Source organism: Bombina bombina, chromosome 4, assembly GCF_027579735.1.
Source record: "Bombina bombina isolate aBomBom1 chromosome 4, aBomBom1.pri, whole genome shotgun sequence".
NCBI classification, from domain to species: domain Eukaryota; kingdom Metazoa; phylum Chordata; class Amphibia; order Anura; family Bombinatoridae; genus Bombina; species Bombina bombina.
The window spans coordinates 609434464-609459420 of NC_069502.1; the positions used below are offsets into that span (position 1 = coordinate 609434464).

At 36.1% G+C, this 24957-nt stretch overlaps 1 protein-coding gene across 5 annotated transcripts in view; it reads right to left on the minus strand.

Moving 5' to 3' along the window:
- Positions 1-24957, minus strand: part of SCML4 (Scm polycomb group protein like 4) — a 254821-nt gene that overhangs the window by 85844 nt on the left and 144020 nt on the right. For 4 of the 5 annotated variants that reach the window (XM_053710602.1, XM_053710603.1, XM_053710600.1 and 1 more), the window contains one exon: positions 5009-5220. The exons of the other annotated variant lie outside the window; for it this stretch is intronic. In XM_053710602.1, the coding sequence (XP_053566577.1) occupies positions 5009-5164 (156 nt within the window). In that variant the 5' untranslated portion in view covers positions 5165-5220. The remainder of the gene's footprint in view (positions 1-5008; positions 5221-24957) is intronic. 5 annotated transcript variants of the gene reach the window in all.

The window sequence follows — 24957 nt, forward strand, 5'->3', positions numbered from 1 at the left end:
GGGGGGCTTTGTTATTTTATTAGGGGGCTTAGAGTAGGTGTAATTAGTTTAAAATTGTTGTAATATTTTTCTTATGTTTGTAAATATTTTTTTATTTTTTGTAACTTAGTTCTTTTTTATTTTTTGTACTTTAGCTAGTTTATTTAATTGTATTTATTTGTAGCAATTGTATTTAACTAATTTATTGATAGTGTAGTGTTAGGTTAATTGTAGGTAATTGTAGGTAGTTTATTTAATTAATTTATTGATAGTCTAGTGTTAGGTTTTTTTGTAACTTAGGTTAGGATTTATTTTATAGGTAAATTTGTAATTATTTTAACTATTTTAGCTATTAAATAGTTCTTAACTATTTAATAGCTATTGTACCTGGTTAAAATAAATACAAAGTTACCTGTAAAATAAATATAAATCCTAAAATAGCTATAATATAATTATAATTTATATTGTAGCTATATTAGGATTTATTTTACAGGTAAGTATTTAGCTTTAAATAGGAATAATTTATTTAATAAGAGTTAATTAATTTCGTTAGATTTAAATTATATTTAATTTAGGGGGGTGTTAGTATTAGGGTTAGACTTAGCTTTAGGGGTTAATACATTTATTAGAATAGCGGCGAGATTCGGTCGGCAGATTAGGGGTTAATAATTGAAGTTAGGTGTCGGCGATGTTAGGGAGCGCAGATTAGGGGTTAATACTATTTATTATAGGGTTAGTGAGGCGGATTAGGGGTTAATAACTTTATTATAGTAGCGCTCAGGTCCGGTCGGCAGATTAGGGGTTAATAAGTGTAGGCAGGTGGAGGCGACGTTGAGGGGGGCAGATTAGGGGTTAATAAATATAATATAGGGGTCGGCGGTGTTAGGGGCAGCAGATTAGGGGTACATAAGGATAACGTAGGTGGCGGCGCTTTGCGGTCGGCAGATTAGGGGTTAATAAGTGTAGGCAGGTGGAGGCGACGTTGTGGGGGGCAGGTTAGGGGTTAATAAATATAATACAGGGGTCGGCGGTGTTAGGGGCAGCAGATTAGGGGTACATAAGTATAACGTAGGTGGCGGTCGGCAGATTAGGGGTTAAAAAATTTTTTTTGAGTGTCGGCGATGTGGGGGGGCCTCGGTTTAGGGGTACATAGGTAGTTTATGGGTGTTAGTGTACTTTAGAGCACAGTAGTTAAGAGCTTTATAAACCGGCGTTAGCCCAGAAAGCTCTTAACTACTGACTTTTTTCCTGCGGCTGGAGTTTTGTCGTTAGATGTCTAACGCTCACTTCAGAAACGACTCTAAATACCGGAGTTATAAAAATCCCATTGAAAAGATAGGATACGCAATTTACGTAAGGGGATCTGCGGTATGGAAAAGTCGCGGCTGAAAAGTGAGCGTTAGACCCTATTTTGAGTGACTCCAAATACCGGCGGTAGCCTAAAACCAGCGTTAGGAGCCTCTAACGCTGGTTTTCACGGCTACCGCCAAACTCCAAATCTAGGCCATAGGGATTAGGTATAATTTTTTTAAATTTGATAATTTTGTTTTTATTTTCTGTAATCTTAGATTTAAGGGTGTTAGTTTTTTTTATCTTAATAGTAACTTTAGTATTTTGTAATTTAGGTAATTTGGGTTCATTTAGGGGGCGTTAGGTTAGGGGGCTTAGTAATTTAATTATTTATTTGCGTTGTGTGCTTTGGCGGTTTAGGGGTTAATACTTTAATAGATCGTTTGTGTTGTGGGTTAATGGCGGATTAGAGGTTAATAGTTGTATTAGGTAGTTTGCGATGTTGGGGTTTGGCGGTTTAGGGGTTAATATTTTAATAGGTATATTGCAGTGGGGGTTTGATGGCGGATATAGGGGTTAATACTTTAGTTAGTACTCTCGGTGTGGGTTTGATGGCGGATATAGGGGTTAATAGTTTAATTAGGCATATTGCGTTGTGGGGGGGTTGTTGGTTTGGGGGTTAATACTTTTATTCGTTCCGATGTGGGTTTGATGGTGAATATAGGGGTTTTACGTGTTGGGCTTATTTTTTGGGGGGGTGTTAGACTTTTACGGGAGATTTGATCATTTTTTTTTACTTTTCTTAGGCTCCGGCAGTTTCTAAAATGCCATAAGTCACTAGTGACTCCACAAATTTGTATTTGCGCTCATTTCTGGACATCGCAAGTTTATCCGACTTATGGCACTTTATGAACTGCCGGCGGGGTTTATTGGATACCCTGATGTGAGAGGTAAAATTACAGGTGGCGCGGGTTGCAGCGCTTGCGCTGAAGCCTGTGCCGTATATGTAATCTCGCCCCCTGTTCTTTGTTTTGTAATCTACTTTAAAACTCCCTTACACAATTGTTCTAATGATAAGGAATAGATGACCTTGGTGTGGTGCATTAAAGAATAAATTATAGATCTACAGTGAAGCTTACATTATCATTCTGTGAAATGTTTTGCTTTACTCAGGATTCCATGGAAAATATTCATACACAGAGCATATATACAGTATATAATATGCATTTAAGTTATCATTCAAAAACTCAGGAAAATACTGGGTTTATGCTATTAGTCAAAGCAAATATAACTTAATGCCCCATCCCATTTAAAATGATGCATTCAAGAACAATTCCACAAAAATACTATACTTCCCTGCTCTTCATTTAGAAACAGGCTCAAAAATTCAAAAGGTTTTATCAGTGTAGGACAATTTTCAAAGTTATTTTTCAAAAAACCCAGCACAAATACCAAGGTAGCTTATAAGACGATCACCATGAAAACAAAGATAACCTGAAAAAGTGAAGTCCCCTTGTCACTCCCCCAAATTACACATAGAGATCTGACACTCTTTACTAGAGAAAGGATATACTTCTTTATTTTTTAAGAAAGTCCCTTTATACAAATTCCCTTCCAAAAGAAAAAGCAATGTACTCCAAATAAGTTTGCTTCTTGATGCATAAGGTTAAACCACTTAACTTTATCTTTCATAGAAAAAAACAATACATTTACATATTGGAGAGTTTGGTTGTACATGTAAGAATATTGATTTTATATATATATATATATATATATATATATATATATATATATATATATATATATATATATATACTGTATATATACAGGGAGTGCAGAATTATTAGGCAAATTAGTATTTTGACCACATCATCCTCTTTATGCATGTTGTCTTACTCCAAGCTGTATAGGCTCGAAAGCCTACTACCAATTAAGCATATTAGGTGATGTGCATCTCTGTAATGAGAAGAGGTGTGGTCTAATGACATCAACACCCTATATCAGGTGTGCATAATTATTAGGCAACTTCCTTTCCTTTGGCAAAATGGGTCAAAAGAAGGACTTGACAGGCTCAGAAAAGTAAAAAATAGTGAGATATCTTGCAGAGGGATGCAGCACTCTTAAAATTGCAAAGCTTCTGAAGCGTGATCATCGAACAATCAAGTGTTTCATTCAAAATAGTCAACAGGGTCGCAAGAAGCGTGTGGAAAAACCAAGGCGCAAAATAACTGCCCATGAACTGAGAAAAGTCAAGCGTGCAGCTGCCAAGATGCCACTTGCCACCAGTTTGGCCATATTTCAGAGCTGCACCATCACTGGAGTGCCCAAAAGCACAAGGTGTGCAATACTCAGAGACATGGCCAAGGTAAGAAAGGCTGAAAGACGACCACCACTGAACAAGACACACAAGCTGAAACGTCAAGACTGGGCCAAGAAATATCTCAAGACTGATTTTTCTAAGGTTTTATGGACTGATGAAATGAGAGTGAGTCTTGATGGGCCAGATGGATGGGCCCGTGGCTGTATTGGTAAAGGGCAGAGAGCTCCAGTCCGACTCAGACGCCAGCAAGGTGGAGGTGGAGTACTGGTTTGCGCTGGTATCATCAAAGATGAGCTTGTGGGGCCTTTTCGGGTTGAGGATGGAGTCAAGCTCAACTCCCAGTCCTACTGCCAGTTTCTGGAAGACACCTTCTTCAAGCAGTGGTACAGGAAGAAGTCTGCATCCTTCAAGAAAAACATGATTTTCATGCAGGACAATGCTCCATCACACGCGTCCAAGTACTCCACAGCGTGGCTGGCAAGAAAGGGTATAAAAGAAGAAAATCTAATGACATGGCCTCCTTGTTCACCTGATCTGAACCCCATTGAGAACCTGTGGTCCATCATCAAATGTGAGATTTACAAGGAGGGAAAACAGTACACCTCTCTGAACAGTGTCTGGGAGGCTGTGGTTGCTGCTGCACGCAATGTTGATGGTGAACAGATCAAAACACTGACAGAATCCATGGATGGCAGGCTTTTGCGTGTCCTTGCAAAGAAAGGTGGCTATATTGGTCACTGATTTGTTTTTGTTTTGTTTTTGAATGTCAGAAATGTATATTTGTGAATGTTGAGATGTTATATTGGTTTCACTGGTAAAAATAAATAATTGAAATGGGTATATATTTGTTTTTTGTTAAGTTGCCTAATAATTATGCACAGTAATAGTCACCTGCACACACAGATATCCCCCTAAAATAGCTATAACTAAAAACAAACTAAAAACTACTTCCAAAACTATTCAGCTTTGATATTAATGAGTTTTTTGGGTTCATTGAGAACATGGTTGTTGTTCAATAATAAAATTAATCCTCAAAAATACAACTTGCCTAATAATTCTGCACTCCCTGTATATATACATATATATATATATATATATATATATATATATATATATATATATATATATATATATATATATATATATATATATACAATCAAAACATTGTACACTGGAAAAAAATATATGCACGAACCATTCCATATGGCAATCAAACTTCAGTAAACTTTTTTTTTTTTTATTTTAAATCTGAGATACCATTCAACTACAGTGAAAAACAAAACAAATTAAACACTGTAATTATAATCAATAGCACACCTGTTCTGAAATAAACCTGGTATCTTTTGGTATATTTATTATGAAGTTGGCACACATAAGGGATTAATATAGGCAAATAGGAGCTCTGGGTTAAATTAGTACCTTAAAGCCTGGCTTCCGTCCTCGCTTCTTTGGAATTTTCACAGTTGGGATTGACCCTACTGAGCCCGAGTACAGGTTGTGAACGGCCATCTTCAGAGGATTGGAATGAAGTGGGGGCCTCCCTCGTTTTCTACCAGGTATTCTTGGAGACTGCATTTCCACTATTTGATATTTCACTTGTGGTAAGGAATGATTTATACACAGAGAATGAGCTATAAAGGAATATACAATATACGTTATTTTAGTATTAAATATTATTTATTCTATTAAGCAAAATACAGCATAACCTGTAAGTATATTACATTTCCTGCAGTTAGAGAATACGAATTAATCCATCATTTACACATCAAGGAATTTTGATCTTTAAAGACAAAAAAATGAATTTAATATTTTTATTAAAAAAAAAAATTCTCAATTAAACCCCATATTATTAAATAAAGATAATCTGACTGAGAGAAATTGGGGGAAAATATACTAAATTGTTTACCATTAATAACGGTGATCAAAACTGGGTAGAGCAGCTGAGTTAACAAGAATTTAGGCATTTTACAGCGTCTAACTGAATTGTAGATCTGCTATCTTGCTGCAACCACTGTGCTATGGAGTAACAATGCTCTGAAATAAACACACACCTCACTGGGACTGCATTCACAAGTGCAGCAGAAAGCAACAAGGTTCCATGGTATATTTTGTATGTGTTTCTATATAAATAACACACCCCATATTCCTCAGTGCATACACCTGGCATGATTGCTGTACAGTTGCCCTTCGTGCTTTCTATTAGAGGGACATTCACTTTAGCCAGAGCTCTGGGAACAGATGGTAGTTTAAACATTTTACTTAAATTGTGATTTTCATTTTACACATACTGACCTCTCTCTCATTCATCTCTACTCTATAGGTTTATATTCTAATTCCAATAAATGCTATTAGTGTCATCAGTCCTAGTCACTAACAATCCTGTCTCAGTTCCTTACCTCCAATAAAAAAAGTCAATGGTTGATTAAATTACTGTCATCATCCCATCTTCTGACCAGTACCTTTGATCCGATTATCCATAACTTTATCCCCAATTATAACACTCATTTTAATCACAGCTCAACTTTCCATCTTTCTTTTACCATCTTCCTTGATATCTTCAAACTAGTACTCAACCAACCCATTATAAAGAAGCCCATCATAGACCCTGAAACACTCAACTACCTCCCTGTCTCACTGCTACCCAATGATACAATTGTATTCTTCACTCCCATCATATTTAGCTTTCACCCTCAAAACTACACTGGTACTACACTAAAGGTAAACATCATCTATCTCAAAGCTGACAGCTAAATATCTTGTTTATAGGTACTTCATTCTGTTCTATATGGGTAGCCCCAGGGCCTATCCAAAGTGTAAAGTACAACAGCACTACAATGTTTTATTTAACTTACAGTAAGAGATAACAGCATGATTAAAGGGATACCAAACCCAATTTTTGTTCTTTCATGATTCAGATAGAGCATGCAATTTTAAGCAACTTTCTAATTTAGTGAACCCCAATGCAAGACAAAATATTGTGTAAGAGGTGCGCCAAATTATCACCCCCAATGAGGCGGAAATACAAGGAGATCAATTCAAATCAAATTGACAGAAAATACAAACTATAAACACTGCACATATATTTGACCAATACTCGTATGAACAAAAACTGTGTGAAAAAGTCCACAGGTTGTCCTTCAACAGCAAAACAATAAGTGACAGGCAGGCAGCTCTCTCGACAACGGTGGATCAAAAAATATATATTGAGTCCTATAAGACAAAAATAGAAGAGGCGCACTTTGGTGCAATAACTCAAAAACAATGCAATAGCGTGCAGCAGCAGTAGAAAAGGTACTCACAAACGGAGATGCACATCCAGTGCAATACAACATGGACCGAGGCTTCAGAGCCGCTCGGCTGACTCAAACAATCCAACAGAACAGCTGGGCCACGATACAGCCTGATGAAACGTCAGCTTGTGCTGAGAAACGCATTGCTGTGCAACATTTTTATCTTATTTGATTAAATACACTTTTTATCTGAACCTTGCTCTTCCTCTATTATTGGAAATATACTTGGGAGCCCGCATTACGTAAACTTATCGTAAGTGCTACTACTCCACTGGCCGTGTTCCTTTTGCTGGTACTGGAAGCTGTGACATTACTGGAGACGAGCCCCTTCGTGGCCCAGCTGTTCTGTTGGATTGTTTGAGTCAGCCGAGCGGCTCTGAAGCCTCGGTCCATGTTGTATTGCACTGGATGTGCATCTCCGTTTGTAAGTACCTTTTCTACTGCTGCTACACACTATTGCATTGTTTTTGAGTTATTGCACCAAAGGGCGCCTCTTCTATTTTTGTCTTATAGGACTCAATATATAACTTTCTAATTTACTCCTATTATCGATTTTCTTTTCTTTTTTTTTTGCTATCTTTAGTTAAAAAACAGGAATGTAAGGCTTAGGAGCCGGCCTATTTTTGGTTCAGCAACCTGGATAGTGCTTGCTTATTGGTGGCTACATTTAGCCACGAATAAGCAAGCATAACCCAAGTTCAGAACCAAAAAGATTGCAAGAGAGTGAAGAAAAATTGATAATTGGAGTAAATTAGAAAGTTGCTTACAACTGCATGCTCTATCTGAATCAATAAAGAAAAAAATTGGGTTTAGTACCCCTTTAAGGGCAAGACGTTTGAATGTACATTTCTAACCCAAGATCTGAACCAAAAAGATTGTGAGAGAATGAAGAAAAATTGATAATAGGAGTAAATTAGAAAGTTGCTTACAACTGCATGCTCTATCTGAATCATTAAAGAAAAAAAATTGGGTTTAGTGTGCCTTTAAGGGCAAGATGTTTGAATGTACATTTTTAATTTTGGATTTCAAAAGGTAGATAAAAGATTGGGATGTTGATCATTGACCAGAGGGTACAACTGCATATTGCCTTTCTGTAAAGCTTTGGACCTATACAATAGCTCATGCAAGTCCAGGGCCGCCATCAGGGGGTGACTGACAGAGTGCTGTTGATTGCTGCAAGTAAATGACAACTGTCTGGGGAAAACTTACCAATGCCTGACTGCCTTAAGTCTTCAGGAATGGTGTGACATATGGTAGTGTTCTTAAATCTTTTTTGGCCCAGTTTGTCCTATACTATGTCTATACTACTTCCACCTCACACATTATAAACCAACCATCCCACTATCACATCTTCTGGATACCTTACTCTCTGAACATCTTGGCTGCCCCTTCTTATTTGTATGCAGTGTTTGTTTAAGGCACTTTCAGGTGCAAAAAATGGTCTAATTTGCTATAGCATTTAACTATTGCACTATTGCTTGCATAAAACAATGTGTTAAACCCTTGCAAATGGGTTAAAAAAAACAGGCAGCTCTAGAACAGCAATACACTACTGGGACCTAGCTGAACACATCTGGTGGCCAATGATAAAAGAAATATGTGTAGCCACCAATCAGCAGCTAGCTCCCTGTAGTGCATTGCTGCTCCTACCTAGGTATGCTTTTAAACTAATGATACCAAGAGAATTAATTAAATTTGAAAATGGAAATAAACTAAAACAACTCTTAAAAATGCATGTTCCCTCTGAAACATGAAAGTTGAATTTTGATTTCTATGTCCCTTTAAAGTATTTATCACAATCAAATGTGTTAATAAACAATATGCTGACGCTGTAAATGTTTGTAAGAAAACTCAAAGGGATAGTAAAGTCCAAATTAAACTGTAATGATTCAGATGGGGCATGTAATTTTAAACAACTTTCTAATTTACTTGTATAATCAAATTTGCTTTGTTTTCTTGTTATTCTTGGTTGAAAGCTAAGCCTAGGTAGGCTCATATGCTAATTTCTAAGCCCTTGAAGGTCGCCTCTTATCTAAATGCATTTGACAGTTTTTCACACCTAGAGGACGTTAGTTCACGTGTTTCAAATAGATAACATTGTGCTCACGCATGTGAAGTTATTTAAGAGTCAGCACTAATTACCTGAAATGCAAGTCTGACAAAAGATCTGAGATAAGGAGGCAGTCAGCAGAAGCTTAGATAAGAGGTTATTACAGAGGTAAAAAGTAGATTTCTATAACAGTGTTGGTTATGCAAACTGGGGAATGGTAAATAATAGACATGTGCGATTTGTTTCGGATCGATTTGGAAATTCGGCCGAATTAATAAAATTTGGGATTCAGATCGATTCAAATTTCCGAATTAAATTAGTGCAGAATCTACCGAATAAATCCGAATTAATTCGGATTTATTCGGATTTATTCGGTAGATTCGGATGGCCATGGATTACACTAGTATTGTACAGTATATTAGGTTATATCACTCTGCTATGGGTTACACCTAATATACAGTACATAATATTAGTCTAATCCCACCTAACACTTACCGAAATTCCGAATTTCTGAACCGAACCGAATCCAGCCGAATTTATTCGAATCCGAATGAATCCGAAACGAATCTGAACCGGATTGATTCAAATTTTTCCGAATTCAAATGGATCCAAACCGAAATTCGAAAAAATCCGAATTGATCCGAACCGAACTGAACCAAATTTTTTCGCCATGCACATGTCTAGTAAATAAAGGGATTATTTTTGGTGTTTACTATCCCTTTACATATTCTATTCCTCATTTATACACACATTACACTGTATAAAGATTTTGACTAACAAAGCTGAGTTCTACCTATTTTTTAGTAGTTTGCTTGAAAGTTGTGATCTTGTCATAAGTGCATTAGGTTAATAAGTGCATTAGGTTAATATCTTCATTCACCTGTTCTTGTTCTCTCAGTATTATACACTGTGTGACTTTTTAGTCAGAACTACTCATTACTTAGCAACGTGCTATCTTTAAAGTCATATATTTAAGTTATAATTTCACTTCAATTACATTTTATGTCCCACAGTACCAGAATGTCACAACGTCTCTGTTTCTCTGAACCCTAAAAGCAATGGTGAGACATTAAACTTTTTTTTTTAATTATTTAAAATCCTTTTAATATTTAATCCATTCCTCAGGCAATAAGTTAAAGGGGAGAGGATCATTTATCATATAAATTAGGCTCGTTCCACCTATAGACTGACCTAATGATGTTTAATACAGATATAACATCAAATTATTGCAAGATCAATGAACACCATTTAAAGAAGTTAGATCATGCTGTGTTCTCTTTCATAAATTTCATTTATAATCTGCTTTAAGTTTTCAAAGTATTATTGTGGCCAACAAATTCATAATATGTATAAAAATGTGCATAATGTGATTCTCAAATACTAAATAGATGTCTCCTAAATACATATTCAGGGCAAATAAACATGTCCCATGTCTGAAAACCAAAGGGTATATTTACTAAGAAATGGATGCTGCGTTTTCCATGTGAGACCACTGATCCTTAACTCGTCCGCCACCTTTTAGGTGGCGGACTGCAATTATCCCGATCCGATCAGGATGATTGACACCAACCACTAGCGACTGATTGGCCACGAATGTGCAGGGGGCGGCATTGCACAAACATTTCTTGTGAAATGCTTGTGCAATGTTAAATGTTGAGAGCATATGCTGTCTGCATTTAGCAATGAAGGGCGGACATGATTTGCTATAACGAATTATGTCAGCCAGGGTTTGATAAATGTCCGCTGCTTCTTAACTCCTGATTCCGGCGCGCCTTGGCTGCTTAATAAATCGGCCCCTTTATGTGAAAAAACTCAAAATTTGCAGAATTCAGAGGGAATTGTGACCCCCTCTCATTACAGTGGCAAGTGTTGAGAACAGTTCCATTATAATGAATTGAACCACATCTATCTCACAATTGTTCACATATCACCTCGTTAGAACAAGTTCCAATGTGAAGGACACCAGCACCTCCAAATCTCTATCAAACAGTCTGCTCTAACACATGCACAAAAGAAAGGAGACAAACTCAACAGCTTTAAAATACCAAGACCCGACCATGAAAAGCAAATTACTTTATAAATTCTGTATGCTTATACAAGGTCATTCTCCCTGATTAAAGGGACAGTGACGTCAAAATGAAGCTTTCACGATTCAAATAGAAAATGCATTTTTAAACAACTTATCAATTTACTTCTATTTAATGTGCTTCTTTCTCTTGGTATCCTTTATTAAAGAGGTTACCTAGGTAGGCTCAGAAGCAGGCTGCACATATATGCCTCATGTCACTGGCTTATCAGATGTCTTTAGCTAGTTCACAGTAATGCACTGCATCTCCCTCAACAAATAATACCAGCAGAACAAAGCATTTTTGATAATAGAAGTACATTGGAAAGTTGTTTAAAATTGTATGCTCTATCTCAATCATGAAAGAAAGTCTCATGTCCCTTTAAACAATGTGTAGAAAGAAAACTTGAGTAAAAATGACGTGCACTAATTCATTAGCGCATGTAATTTTAAGACTATCGACCCTGCACTACTATGTATTTAACCCCCGCAAAGGAGTTAAACACACAGTAGAAGTAACGCTCAGGACCTGCAGGGCACTAGTCCGAAGTGGAAACCACCACTGATCCAATCAGCAGTGCTAGTTGCACTATCTATTTGCAGGGGTTAAACACATGCAATAAAACTCTAAGAAAAACATTCAAAACATTAGTGGGAAAAAAAAAGCTGAAATGCTTTCATTTTGCTTTGGCTGCCTATATAGTCGTCTTATGAAGGTTTAGAAAATACTTGCAATAACCTTAGAGAAGCCAGCTATCATACAATGCTTTTGCACAGGAGTTCTGATGAACTGAAAATAGGAGCTATTATTGAATGTAAATATTTGAAATCTATAAGAATCAATATTCAAATGTTTCATTTCATAGTCCAATGCTACATTCGAAAAAAGGCAAAAATTAATATTTGTAAAAATAAAATGAATTTATCACACCTGATATTTCTTTGAAGCTTTAATGATATTTAAGATTTTTTTACCTCCATATTAAACTGTTTTTTTATGTTAAAAGTGTTTTCCTTTATATACACACACACACAGAAGTATATGTATGTATATATATAAAGTATATATACAGGAAATGCAGGTATTAATTATAAAGCATGCACAAAACTGCTTTAATTCCAGAGTAATTCAATTGTAATATTGTAATAGTATTTAAATAAAAATATATATATATAGGGAATATTGCAAATGTCAATTTCCTTGCTCTTGCTGACAGAAAAGGCAATTTCTGGCAATTTTCCAAACAGCAGAAATATGGCCATTAGTTAAAGCAGTGTTAATTAAAGAGCTGAAAGGCTGAAAAGCAAATAGGGCAGTGGGTCACACAATCTTAGATTACAGTGGCTGAGGTTGCAATGCTTACTGTACCCTAGGAACGAACTTCATGCACAATTTCCATGTCTGGCATGAGACAAATGTACACATCTTACTGGAAATGGATACACTAAACGTTTTATTCCCTATTAGTTATGGCTGCATTTCAACTATAAGGTTAATGAAGGCTCTGGCACAGCATTCTTAGTAACTGTTAATAAACAGTGACTGAATATAAAGAAGTAAATAGTAAGGTTGGCACATGTATTAACTTTTACATTATAAGTTCAAAATCTAGGTACCACCTCTAATCAAAAAAATGAACAATATGGAAGCGGAAAATAAGTAAATAATAGGAATTTATTTGGTAACATTCCCACTTTGTGTGCAGTTATTCTAACAAACACAAAGTATTAGGTAAAGTTTTTTGTAACTGATAAACATTGTTGATAGTGAGAGAAAAAGAACAATGTGATGGTGATCAAACAATCTAAAAAGGTAAACTACACTGGTTAGAAAATGTGCATATTACAGTGGTGCATGAATACCAATATTAGCTTAATTTATACTTCATTTATACTAATAATGTTTTACATGTAATCTTTAGGCGTGATTGTACAAATCTTGTATTGTGTCCTTAGGCATGCTTTTTTTAACTTATTTTAAGAATGCGCTTGCACATTCAGTATATTTATATATTTTTTATATTGAGTTGAGCGATTGTGCATTTCCAATATTCATATTTCATACTATTGCAATCTCTTTCTCTCTCTATATATATTGATATATATTAATATAGAACACATTTGCTTTAGTGCAATCTCAATAAGTAAAACACAATCATGCAATCATGATCGCAATATTATTAAATTTTAATAGAGCGAACACAATTGCGCATTCTCAATATAATGTAACTATGAATATTGTGAACGTAAAATCGCATTCTTAAAATAAGTAAAAAAAAACCACACAATACAAGACAACATCTAACACACGCCTAAAGTTTACATACAAAATCTAACATTATACTATACAATACTTATACACTAAACATTGTATATACATATATCATATACCACATACCAGAGAGAACAAAGCAAATTAGATAATAATGTCCCTTTAAGAATAACACAATTATTATTAAATGAATCAGATCAATATATTATCTCAACTAATTATTGTAAATATGAAGAGGAAATTTAAATGCCCTTTTCACATATAATTTTACTCTGTGATAACAAAACCTAATAAAGGGAAGGCATTTGGGTGAATTTAACCAATTTTACATACACATATTTTTGAGATAATAAGATTGTGTTTGTATATTAATAAATTCCTGAATAATATTCACTTCTTTAGGCAAACTTAAAAAAGAAATACAGGTAAGAATGATTAGCTGAGGAAAGCTTTTACCTTGAGGGGAAAATACTCCTTGAGGGGAAAATACTCAGGTTTACTTTCTAACTTACGGAGTTATAATTTGCATTTTGTTGCTTCGTTATCCCTCATAGAGCCAGACTTATGGACTGTTTTCTTTTGTGATTTTAAATATAAAATGTAAAGAAGCACATTTTAAAAACAGTACTATCTGCTGGGCTTTTTCTGGTATCATATTAATATTTCTAGATAAAAGGGCAATCAAATTAATTTAAGCATTTTGAGTTTTAGAATTTAAAAATGGACACAAAACTATTTAATTCTCGGTCTAGATATGCATGAGTAAGTCATTCTCATTTGTTCAATTGTTATGCACACATAAAACACTGTTTAATTAAACTAAAGATTGCACGCTCTAATTCATTAGAGAAAGCAATTATAAGACTATCGACCCTAGACAACTGTGTTTTTAACACCCGCAAAGGGGTTAAACACACAGTAGAAGTGCCACTTGGGACCTGTGGAGCAGAAACCGCCACTGATTCAATCAGCAGGGCTAGTTGCACAGCTGACAAGCTTAGGTATGCACTATGCACCTATCTTTAGCACACTATGGTAAGAGTTTTTGCAACAATATATAACATTTCTACAAACATTGTTGCAAAAAGCTGCTGCCATAAATTGCTTAAAGGGATACTGAAACTACATTTTTTTCTTCCTTGATTCAGATAGAGCATGCAATTTTAATCAACTTTCGAATTTACTCCTATTATCATTTTTTCTTCGTTCTCTTGCTATCTATATTTGAAAAAGAAACTCCAGAACCCTGGACAGCACTTGTTTCTTGGTGGATGAATTTATCCACCAATCAGCAAGAACAACGCAGGTTGTTCATAAAAGTGGGCCGGCATCTAAACTTACATTCTGATAATAGGAGTAAATTAGAAAGTTGCTTAAAATTGCATGCTCTATCTGAACCACAAAAGAAAAAAATTGGGTTCAGTGTCCCTTTAAGACAAGTGCGCTGTCCTGAGCCTACCTAAGTTTTACTTTTCAATAAAGTATACCAAGCGACCAAGGCAAAATTGACAATATAATTTATTATTTACAATTAGCATTTTTCTGAAAAGTGTTTATCTAACGCTTGGGAAAATTATTACAATTTAAGAAACATACACCTAGATTATGAGTTTTGTGTTATGGTTTTAACGCAGAAAAAATGTCAATTTCAGTGTAAAAACAGTAACGCAGCCATTAAGAGTTGTGTCGGTATAGCTATACCGCAAGCATTATAGTCTGTAACGCAACGTAAATCCCGGACTCAAAAAAATTACGTTTTTGCATGGGGTTTCCATAGTGCCGGTATTACAGGTTGTGCAGTGAGGCTAAAAAGTTTGCATTACAGCCTATACCGACACGATCCATTCCGCGATCTGAAAGTAGCAGTTATGGATTTTGTGTAACAATGTTTCACAAAACTCATAACTTAACTGTTACAAAGTACAGTAACATCCATAAACTACATATTAACCCCTAAACCGAGGCCCTCCCGCATCTTAAACACTATATTAAACCTATTAACCCCTAATCTGCCGCCCGCCCACATCCCCGCCACTATAATAAAGTTATTAACCCCTATTCCGCTGCTCCCCGACACCGCCACCACTTACTAAACCTACCACCAGCCCCCCACATCACCACTACTAAATAAACCTATTAACCCCTAAACCGCCAGCCCCTCCACATCGCCACTAATAAATTAAACTATTAACCCCTAAACCTAACAACCCCCTAACTTTATATTAAAATTACAATAGCCCTTAAAATAAATAAAAACTTACCTGTGAAATTCAAAAAACCTAAGTTTAAACTAACAATTAACCTAACATAACTATTATACTAAAATTAAAATAACTACCAATTAAAAAAACTAAATTACACATTAAAAAAAAATCTAACACTACTAAAAAATTAAGTTTAAAATTACAAAAAGAACCAACTAAATTACGAAAAATAACAAACACTAAATTATGAAAAATAACAAACAAAATGATCAAAAATAAAAACAATTACACCTAATCTAATAGCCCTATAAAAATAAAAAGCCCCCCAAAATAAAAACATCCCCTAGCCTACAGTAAACTACCAATAGCCCTTAAAAGAAATCAGCTCTTTTACCTTGCAAAAAATACAAAGACCCCCCAAACAGTAAAACCCACCACCCAACCAACCCCCCAAAATAAAAAAACCTAACTCTAATAAAAACCTAAGCTACCCATTGCCCTGAAAAGGGCATTTGTATGGGCATTCAGCCAATAGAATTTTTGTAGCTTTCAATCTATTTGCTGATTTGAACAGCCAATAGGATTTCAGTAGCTCTCATCCTATTGGCTGATTTGAATTCTAAAAATCAAATCAGCCAATAGGAATTCAAGGGATGCCATTTTGAAAAGCCTCCCTTGCATTGAAGATTCAGTGTACGGCGGTGACTGTATGAAGAGGACGCTCCGCGCCAGATGTCTTTAAGGATGGATCCGCTCCGCGCCGCCAGGATAAGGATAGAAAACGCCGCCAGGATGAAGATAGAAGATGCCTCCTGGATGAGGATGGATGTCCGGACTTTAGAAACTGTGAGTAGATCTTCAGGGGTTAGTGTTAGTTTTTTTTTTTAGTTTTTTTTGGTGTTTTTTTTTTTAGTTTAGGGTTTGTGCTGAATGCCCTTTTCTAGGCAATGTAAAAGAGCTGAATGCCCTTTTAAATGGCAATGCCCATACAAATGCCCTTTTCAGGGCAATGCGTAACTTAGGTCTTTGTTAGAGTTAGGTTTTTTATTTTGGGGGGTTGGTTGGGAGGTGGGTTTTACTTTTGGGGGGTCTTTGTTTTTTTTTCAAGGTAAAAGAGCTGATTTCTTTATGGCAATGCCCTACAAAAGGCCCTTTTAAGGGCAATTGGTACTTTATTGTAGGTTATTTTTGAACATTTTGTTTGTTATTTTTCGTAATTTAGTATTTTTTATTTTTTGTAATTTTAGACTTAAATTGTTTTAGTAGTGTTTGGTTTTTTTAATGTGTAATTTAGTTTTTTTAATTGGTAGTTATTTTAATTTTAGTATAATAAGTTTAGTATAATAGTTATGTTAGGTTAATTGTTAGTTTAAACTTAGTTTTTTTTAATTTCACGGATACATTTTTATTTATTTTAAGATAGGGATATTGTAATTTTAATATAAAGTTAGGGAGTTGTTAGGTTTAGGGGTTAATAGCTTAATTTAGTTTTTTGCGATGTAGGGGCTGGCGGTTTAGGGGTTAATAGGTTTATTTAGTGGCAGTGATGTGGGAGGCAAGAGGTTTAGGGGTTAATACATGTATTATAGTGGCAGCGTTGTTGGGGAGCGGCGAAATAGGGGTTAATAACGTTCATTAGTGGTGGAGATTTCGGGAGCGGCAGATTAGGGGTTAATAACATTATTTCGGTGTCTGCAATGTTGGGCCAGCAGATTAGGGGTTAATAACTTTATTTCGGTGTTGGTGATGTCGGGGGCGGCGGATTACGGGTGGGGTTTATATTAGGGTATTAGGTTTAAACGTAACTTTTTTTTTCCCCATAGACCTCAATGGGGTTGTGTTACAGAGTTTTCATTCTGCGCTTCAGGTGTTAGGTGTTTTTTTCTAACACTCTCTCCCCATTGATGTCTATGGGGAAAGCGTGCACGGGCATGTATTCTCAACCCTTGGATTTTGTGCGGTATGGAGCTTATCGCCACCATATCGCACGCACAAGGAAGCTTTTCAGAAACTTGTAATGGCAGCGCTATGGAGGGTGAAATAACGCAACTTTTCGTTTCGCACCCTCTATAGCGCAAAACTCGTAATCTAGGCGATAGATAATTAAACTAATAAAACCATCTGATCTGCTATTCTCATGATTTGTTTACAAAATGATGTGGCAATTGAAGGTTATTAGAAGCTGGCCAGACGGTCTATGGAGTTATATCATTTTTATATGTGTGAGAAATATTGTTTGTTTGTTTGTTGCACTAAAATTCAGCAGCCAGATCTAAAAACATATAGAATGACTAAAGCAACACTTTATCTACCATCTGCTGTATAAACATTGTGAAATTGTTTAAAAAGTGGGAATCATTTCTACTCCCCCCAAAAAAAATCAGCTATTATAATATTGGTGTAGATTAGATTACAGCTGAAAAGTCTATTACAGAATTAGTCAACAAAAGCATCTTGTAGACTTTATAGAAACAAAAATTGCTAAGCTTTGCAAGAGGAATACAATCTGCTATATATCCGTTTGAACATTGAATATTGATTTTAATTAGGTGAAACAATACAACTCCAAAATGTAACAGATATAAAGCTGAGACATATAGTTAGGGGACAGTCTACACTACATTGTTATTGTTTAAAAAGTTAGATAACACCTTTACTACCCATTCCCCAGCTTTACACAACCTGTTTCTAAGCCTCTACAGACAGCCTCTTAATCACATGCTTTTCTATTTGCTTTTTGCTTTTCACAACAGGAGACTGCTAGTTCATGTGGGCCATATAGATAACATTGTGTTCACGCCCGTGGAGTTATTTAAAAGCCAGCATAACACAGCACTAATTGGCTAAAATGTAAGTCAATAGATAATAAATTAAAAGTCATGTGATCAGGGGGCTGTCAGAAGATGCTTAGATACAAGGTAATCACAGAGGTAAAAAGTGTATTAATATAACTGTTGGTTATGAAAAACTGGCGAATGCGTAATAAAGGGATTATCTATATTTTTAAACAATAAAAGTTATACTGTAGACTGTCCCTTTAATCACAGATATCACATAAACTGAGATTTGAAACCTCAACTGAAATGTTCTAAAAAATTAACAAAGGGGCACTTTACATATATTGTTCACAAATCCTGCCAGGCAACCCACGGAGTCAGGTAGAAATGGTTTAAAGATGTTTTTGACAAATTGGGCTCTTATTGGAAGGCATGGATGTAGCTAAGTCAAAAGTGACTTGAGGTCCCAAAGAATGCAAACTCAGAATGGCCTTGCAAGATTTATCCTTTTTTTCCAGGTTCAAAATACCATCACATAATGAATCTTTTCCTTTAGAGACATGTCTGAAATTCATATATATCTTTTTATAAGCTTTGTGCAGCTTTGTGAACCAGTTAACCTGTGAACCATTTTTAATATACAATCTAAAAAAACAGCAATATATAATTTCTAGGAAAATAAAAGCATACATAAAATAAATATAAGTGTACCCATCTATAATTTGACTACTTTAGATATGTTACAGATTTATAGTGCAGAATTTGCCAATATCAGCAAAGTTTAAATATACCCAGCTTTGCGAGATTTTTAGAATACAAGCTAGTATAAGGTAGATCAGGGGTCAGCAACCTTCGGCTCCCAGATGTTTTGTAACTACATTTCCCATGATGCTCGGATAGCCTAAAGAGTGTCTCAGCATCGTGGGAAATGTAGTTCCAAAACATCTGGGAGCCGAAGGTTGCTGACCCCTGAGGTAGATGAATCATAGAAACTGGAAAACAAAATCCCATAAAGTTTATTTTAGATTTGGGCCATCAGAGGTTTACAGGATTGCAACAGGCAAATATATATATATTGAAGGTGAACCAGATCAAATTTTAGTTTAACTAAATTTGGAATGGAAGGTGAAACTTAAGGTGAGATGCATTTACTGACCTTGAATTTTGCTGTTCTTTATGTTATCACTAACACTGGGCTTTGATCACAAATGATCCAGAGAAAAGCTCCTATTAAAGGGAATACGCTTGACTGAATCTTACATTTCACTCCCTGATATGTGTTTATCATTCAGGCACCTTTCAATGTTAAAAAAACAATTTTTAATTGAATACAAACTAAACAACACACTTTTAAAGAGCAAGTTATCTAAAATTCACTTCCAGTCATCGGTGTCTGAAGGAGGAGAGGCAGGTGGTGGTAAATCCCCCCATTGGAATGTTGCTCTTAATATCTAAATCTATATTAGGATTTGTCTACATTAACATTATTAGCCTTGTTGTACATTTATATTTTTTTGCCTGTGGTACAGCCAAAATTATAAAAATTAATACATTAAACTGACTAAACAAAACAAATTAATACAAGATGAGGTGGGCTCTGCTACAGAGTATAATATTAAATTCAGAATAAATAAACAACAATTATTCATAATATATAAATAATTTTTCATATGCATGATAGATAGGCTCTACATTTCTTTAAACAACTGTGATAAACTAGGCTGACTAATCATGCCAGCCACAGACAGGTTATCAAAGTCTCAGAGTTTGGCTAGATGAGTGTATATAAAAGCTTAGGGACAATTTACTAAAGTGTGGACGGACATGATACAACGCCGCACATCGATAAATGCTGACAGCATACGCTGTCGGCATTTATCATTGCACAAGCAGTTCTGGTGAACTGCTTGTGCAATGCTGCCCCCTGCAGATTCGTGGCCAAATCGGCCGTTAGCAGGGGGTGTCAATCAGCCCGATCGTATAGGATCGGGCGGATTAAAGACCGCAGCCTCAGAGGCAGCGGGCAAGTTATGGAGCAGCGTTCTTTAGAACGCTGCTTCATAACTACTGTTTCCGGCGAGCCTGAAGGCTCACGTGGGAACAGCGGCATTAAGCTACATTCAAAGCTTGATAATTCGGCCGCTTAGTATCACCCTCACTATTATTTAATGGTAGATTTTAAAATTTAAATTAGGTATCATCAAGAACACAAGGTAATAGCAGGATTATGAAAACAACAATATAGATAACATCTCACTTTATTCTTTTATCTTGAAGACGGAATAGTAACATTTTTTTTTTTCATTTTTATTTCAGTCTCTAATTAATGTGGTTTGGTGCCTATTTTTTTTATCCCTAGTGACCTGTATTATGTATATACTGTAAATATCAATATATATACTGTATATATATATATATATATATATATATATAACATAATTTATGTAAGAACTTACCTGATAAATTAATTTCTTTCATATTGGCAAGAGTCCATGAGCTAGTGACGTATGGGATATACAATCCTACCAGGAGGGGCGAAGTTTCCCAAACCTCAAAATGCCTATAAATACACCCCTCAACACACCCACAATTCAGTTTAAGGAATAGCCAAGTAGTGGGGTGATAGAAAAAGGAATATAAAGCATCAAAAAAAGGAAGTGGAAATATAATTGTGCTTTATACAAAAAAACATAACCACCATAAAAAGGGTGGGTCTCATGGACTCTTGCGAATATGAAAGAAATGAATCTATCAGGTAAGTTCTTACATAAATTATGTTTTCTTTTATGTAATTAGCAAGAGTCCATGAGCTAGTGACGTATGGGATAGCAATACCCAAGATGTGGAACTCCACAGAAGAGTCACTAGAGAGGGAGGGATAAAGAAGAGTCACTAGAGAGGGAGGGATAAAATAAAAACAGCCATTTTCCGCTGAAAAAAATAAGTTTTTCTCATAATTCAAAAGAAAAAACTTAAAACATAAGCAGAAGAATCAAACTGAAACAGCTGCCTGAAGAACTTTTCTACCAAAAACTGCTTCCGAAGAATTTAGTAAATGTATGCAAAGAAGACCAAGTTGCTGCTTTGCAAATCTGATCAACTGAAGCTTTATTCTTAAAAGCCCATGAAGTGGAAACTGATCTAGTAGAATGAGCTGTGATTCTCTGAGGTGGGGCCTGACCCGACTCCAAATAAGCCTGATGATCAAAAGCTTTAACCAGGATGCCAAGGAAACGGCAGAAGCTTTCTGACCTTTCCTAGAACAAGAAAAGACAACAAATAGACTAGAAGTCTTCCTGAAATCTTTAGTAGCTTCAACATAATATTTCAAAGCTCTAACAACATCCAGAGAAAGTAAGGATCTCTCCAAATAATTCTTAGGATTAGGACACAAAGAGGGAACAACAATTTCCCTATTAATGTTGCTAAAATTCACAACTTTACGCAAAAATGTAAATGAAGTCCGCAAAACTGCCTTATCCTGATGGAACATCAGAAAAGGAGACTCACAAGAAAGAGCAGATAATTCAGAAACTCTTCTAGCCGAAGAGATAGCCAAAAGGAACAACACTTTCCAAGAAAGTAGTTTAATATCCAAAGAATGCATAGGCTCAAAAGGAGGAGCCTGTAAAGCCTTCAAAACCAAATTAAGACTCCAAGGAGGAGAGATTGATTTAATGACAGGCTTGATACAGACCAAAGCCTGTGCAAAACAGTGAATATCAGGAAACTTAGCAATCTTTCTGTGAAATAAAACAGAAAGAGCAGAGATTTGTCCCTTCAATGAACTTGCAGAAAAACCTTTATCCAAACCATCCTGAAGGAACTGTAAAATTCTAAGAATTCTAAAAGAATGCCAGGAGAATTTATGAGAAGAAAACCATGAAATATAAGTCTTCCAAACTCGATAATAAATCTTCCTAGAAACAGATTTACGAGCCTGTAACATAGTATTAATCACTGAGTCAGAGAAATCTCTATGACTAAGCACTGTGTTCAATTTCCATACCTTCAAATTTAACGATTTGAGATCCTGATGAAAAAACGGTCCTTGAGACAGAAGGTCTGGTCTTAAAGGAAGTAGCCAAGGTTCGCAACTGGACATCCGGACAAGATCCACATATCAGAACCTGTGAGGCCATGCTGGTGCTACCAGAAACACAAACTATTGTTCCATGATGATCTTGAAAATCACTCTTGAAGAAGAACTAGAGGTGGAAAGATATAAGCAGGTTGGTAAAACCAAGGAACTGCTAATGCATCCACGACTCCACCTGAGGATCCCTGGACCTAGACAAGTACCTGGGAAGTTTCTTGTTTAGATGAGAAGCCATCAGATCTATTTCTGGAAGACCCTACATCTGAACAATCTGAAAAAAACACATCTGGATGGAGAGACCACTCTCCCAGATGTAAAGTCTGATGGCTGAGATAATCCACTTCCCAATTGTCTACACCTGGGATATGTACCACAGAAATTAGACAAGAGCTGGATTCTGGCCAAGAAAGTATCCGAGATACCTCTGTCATAGCTAGGGGACTGTGAGTCCCACCCTGATGATTGACATATGCCACAGTTGTGATATTGTCTGTCTGAAAACAAATGAATGGTTCTCTCTTCAACAGAAGCCAAACTTGAAGAGCCCTGAAAATAGCATGGAGTTCTAACATATTGATTGGTAACCTCGACTCTTGAGGCTTCCAAATCCCTTGTGCTGTCAGACATCCCCAGTCAGCTCCCCAACCTGAAAGACTTGCATCTGTTGTGATTACAGTCCAGGTTGGACGAACAAAAGAGGCCCCTTGAACTATATGATGGTGGTCTAACCACCAAGTCAGAGAGAGTGGAACATTGGGATTTAAGGATATTAACTGTGATATCTTTGTATAATCCCTGCACCATTGTTTCAGCATCCAAAGCTGGAGAGGTTGTAATGTCCTTACATAGCAAACATTAACTCTTTATATGAATGATGCACTTGCAACTTCTAAATGTAAACTGGCACTTTATTTACTGGATGACATAAGGTGCTCCTGTAGATTTGCACACAGTAATATGGATAGATACACATATATAGTCCTTTATAATGAATGGCTGCTGCACTCCTTATATTAGCAGTCCTGTACACTGTGTATGCAGCACTATAGTAATCCAGGGTAACTGTATAACTGATAACTGTATAACTGTTAACTGTATAACGGCAATATAACTTATAATGTGTAACTGACAGTTCTTACTCTTCCTGTCTGGCTGATGCTGTATCCTCTGCAGTGATCTGTAGCTGACATTACACTTTATTATTATTAATATTAACACTTGTCTGATCCTGAAGTTCAGTCCTTGTACTTTATAACTGCATCACAAACTGTCACAAGATGGCTTCTCTGAACTGTTCTGATTCTAAGCACAGCCCGCTTGATGACATCATCTTTGTATGGAAGCCTCAATGTGCCATCTAACCAAACCAGGAAGTAACCACAACACTACAGAGGTCTCATATGAAAACGAGCAAAGGAGATCGCGTCTGATGCTGCAGTCATGAGACCTAAAACTTCCATGCACATAGCCATCGAAGGGAATGATTGAGACTGAAGGCTCCAACAAACTGAAACCAATTTTATTTGTCTCTTGTCTGTTAGAGACAGAGTCATGGACACTGAATCTATCTGGAAACCTAAAAAGGTGACCCTTGTCTGAGGAATCAAGAAACTTTTTGGTAAACTGATCCCCAACGATGTCTTTGAAGAAACAACACTAGTTGATTCATGTCAGATTCGGCAGAATGTAAAGACTGAGCTAGTACCAAGATATCGTCCAAATAAGGAAACTCTGCAATACTCTGTTCTCTGATTACAGAGAGTAGGGCACTAAGAACCTTTGAAAAAATTCTTGGAGCTGTCGCTAGGCCAAATGGAAGAGCTACAAATTGGTAATGCTTGTCTAGAAAAAAAGAATCTCGGAAACCAATAGTGATCTGGATGAATCAGAATATGAAGATATTTATCTTGAAAGTCTATCGTGGACATATAATGACCTTGCTGAACAAAAGGCAGAATAGTCCTTATAGTCACCATTTTGAAAGTTGGCACTCTTACAAAATGATTCAAAATTTTCAGATCCATAACTGGCCTGAATTAATTTTCTTTCTTTGGGACAATGAATAGATTTGAATAAAACCCCAGACCCTGTTCCTGAAACGGAACTGGTATGATTACCCCTGAAAGCTCTAGATCTAAATCACACTTCAGAAAAGCCTGAGCATTCATTGGATTTGCTGGAATGTGTGAGAGAAAAAATCTTCTCACAGGAGGTCTTACTCTGAATCCTATTCAATACCCTTGAGAAACAATACTCTGAATCCAATAATTTTGAACAGAATCTGCCCAAATGTTTTGGAAAAATTTTAATCTGCCCCTCACCAGCTGAGTTGGAATGAGGGCCGCACCATCATGCAGACTTGGCTTTGGTTTCTTAAAAGGCTTGGATTTATTTCAACTTGAAGAAGGTTTGCAATTGGAACCAGATTCTTTGGGGGGAGGATTGGCTTTCTGTTCCTTATTCTGTCGAAAAGAACGAAAATGATTAGAACCTTTAGATTTACCCTTAGATCTTTTATCCTGAGGTAAAAAAACTCCCTTCCCCACAGTGACAGTTGAAATAATTGAATCCAACTGATAACCAAATAAATTGTTACCTTGGAAAGAAAGAG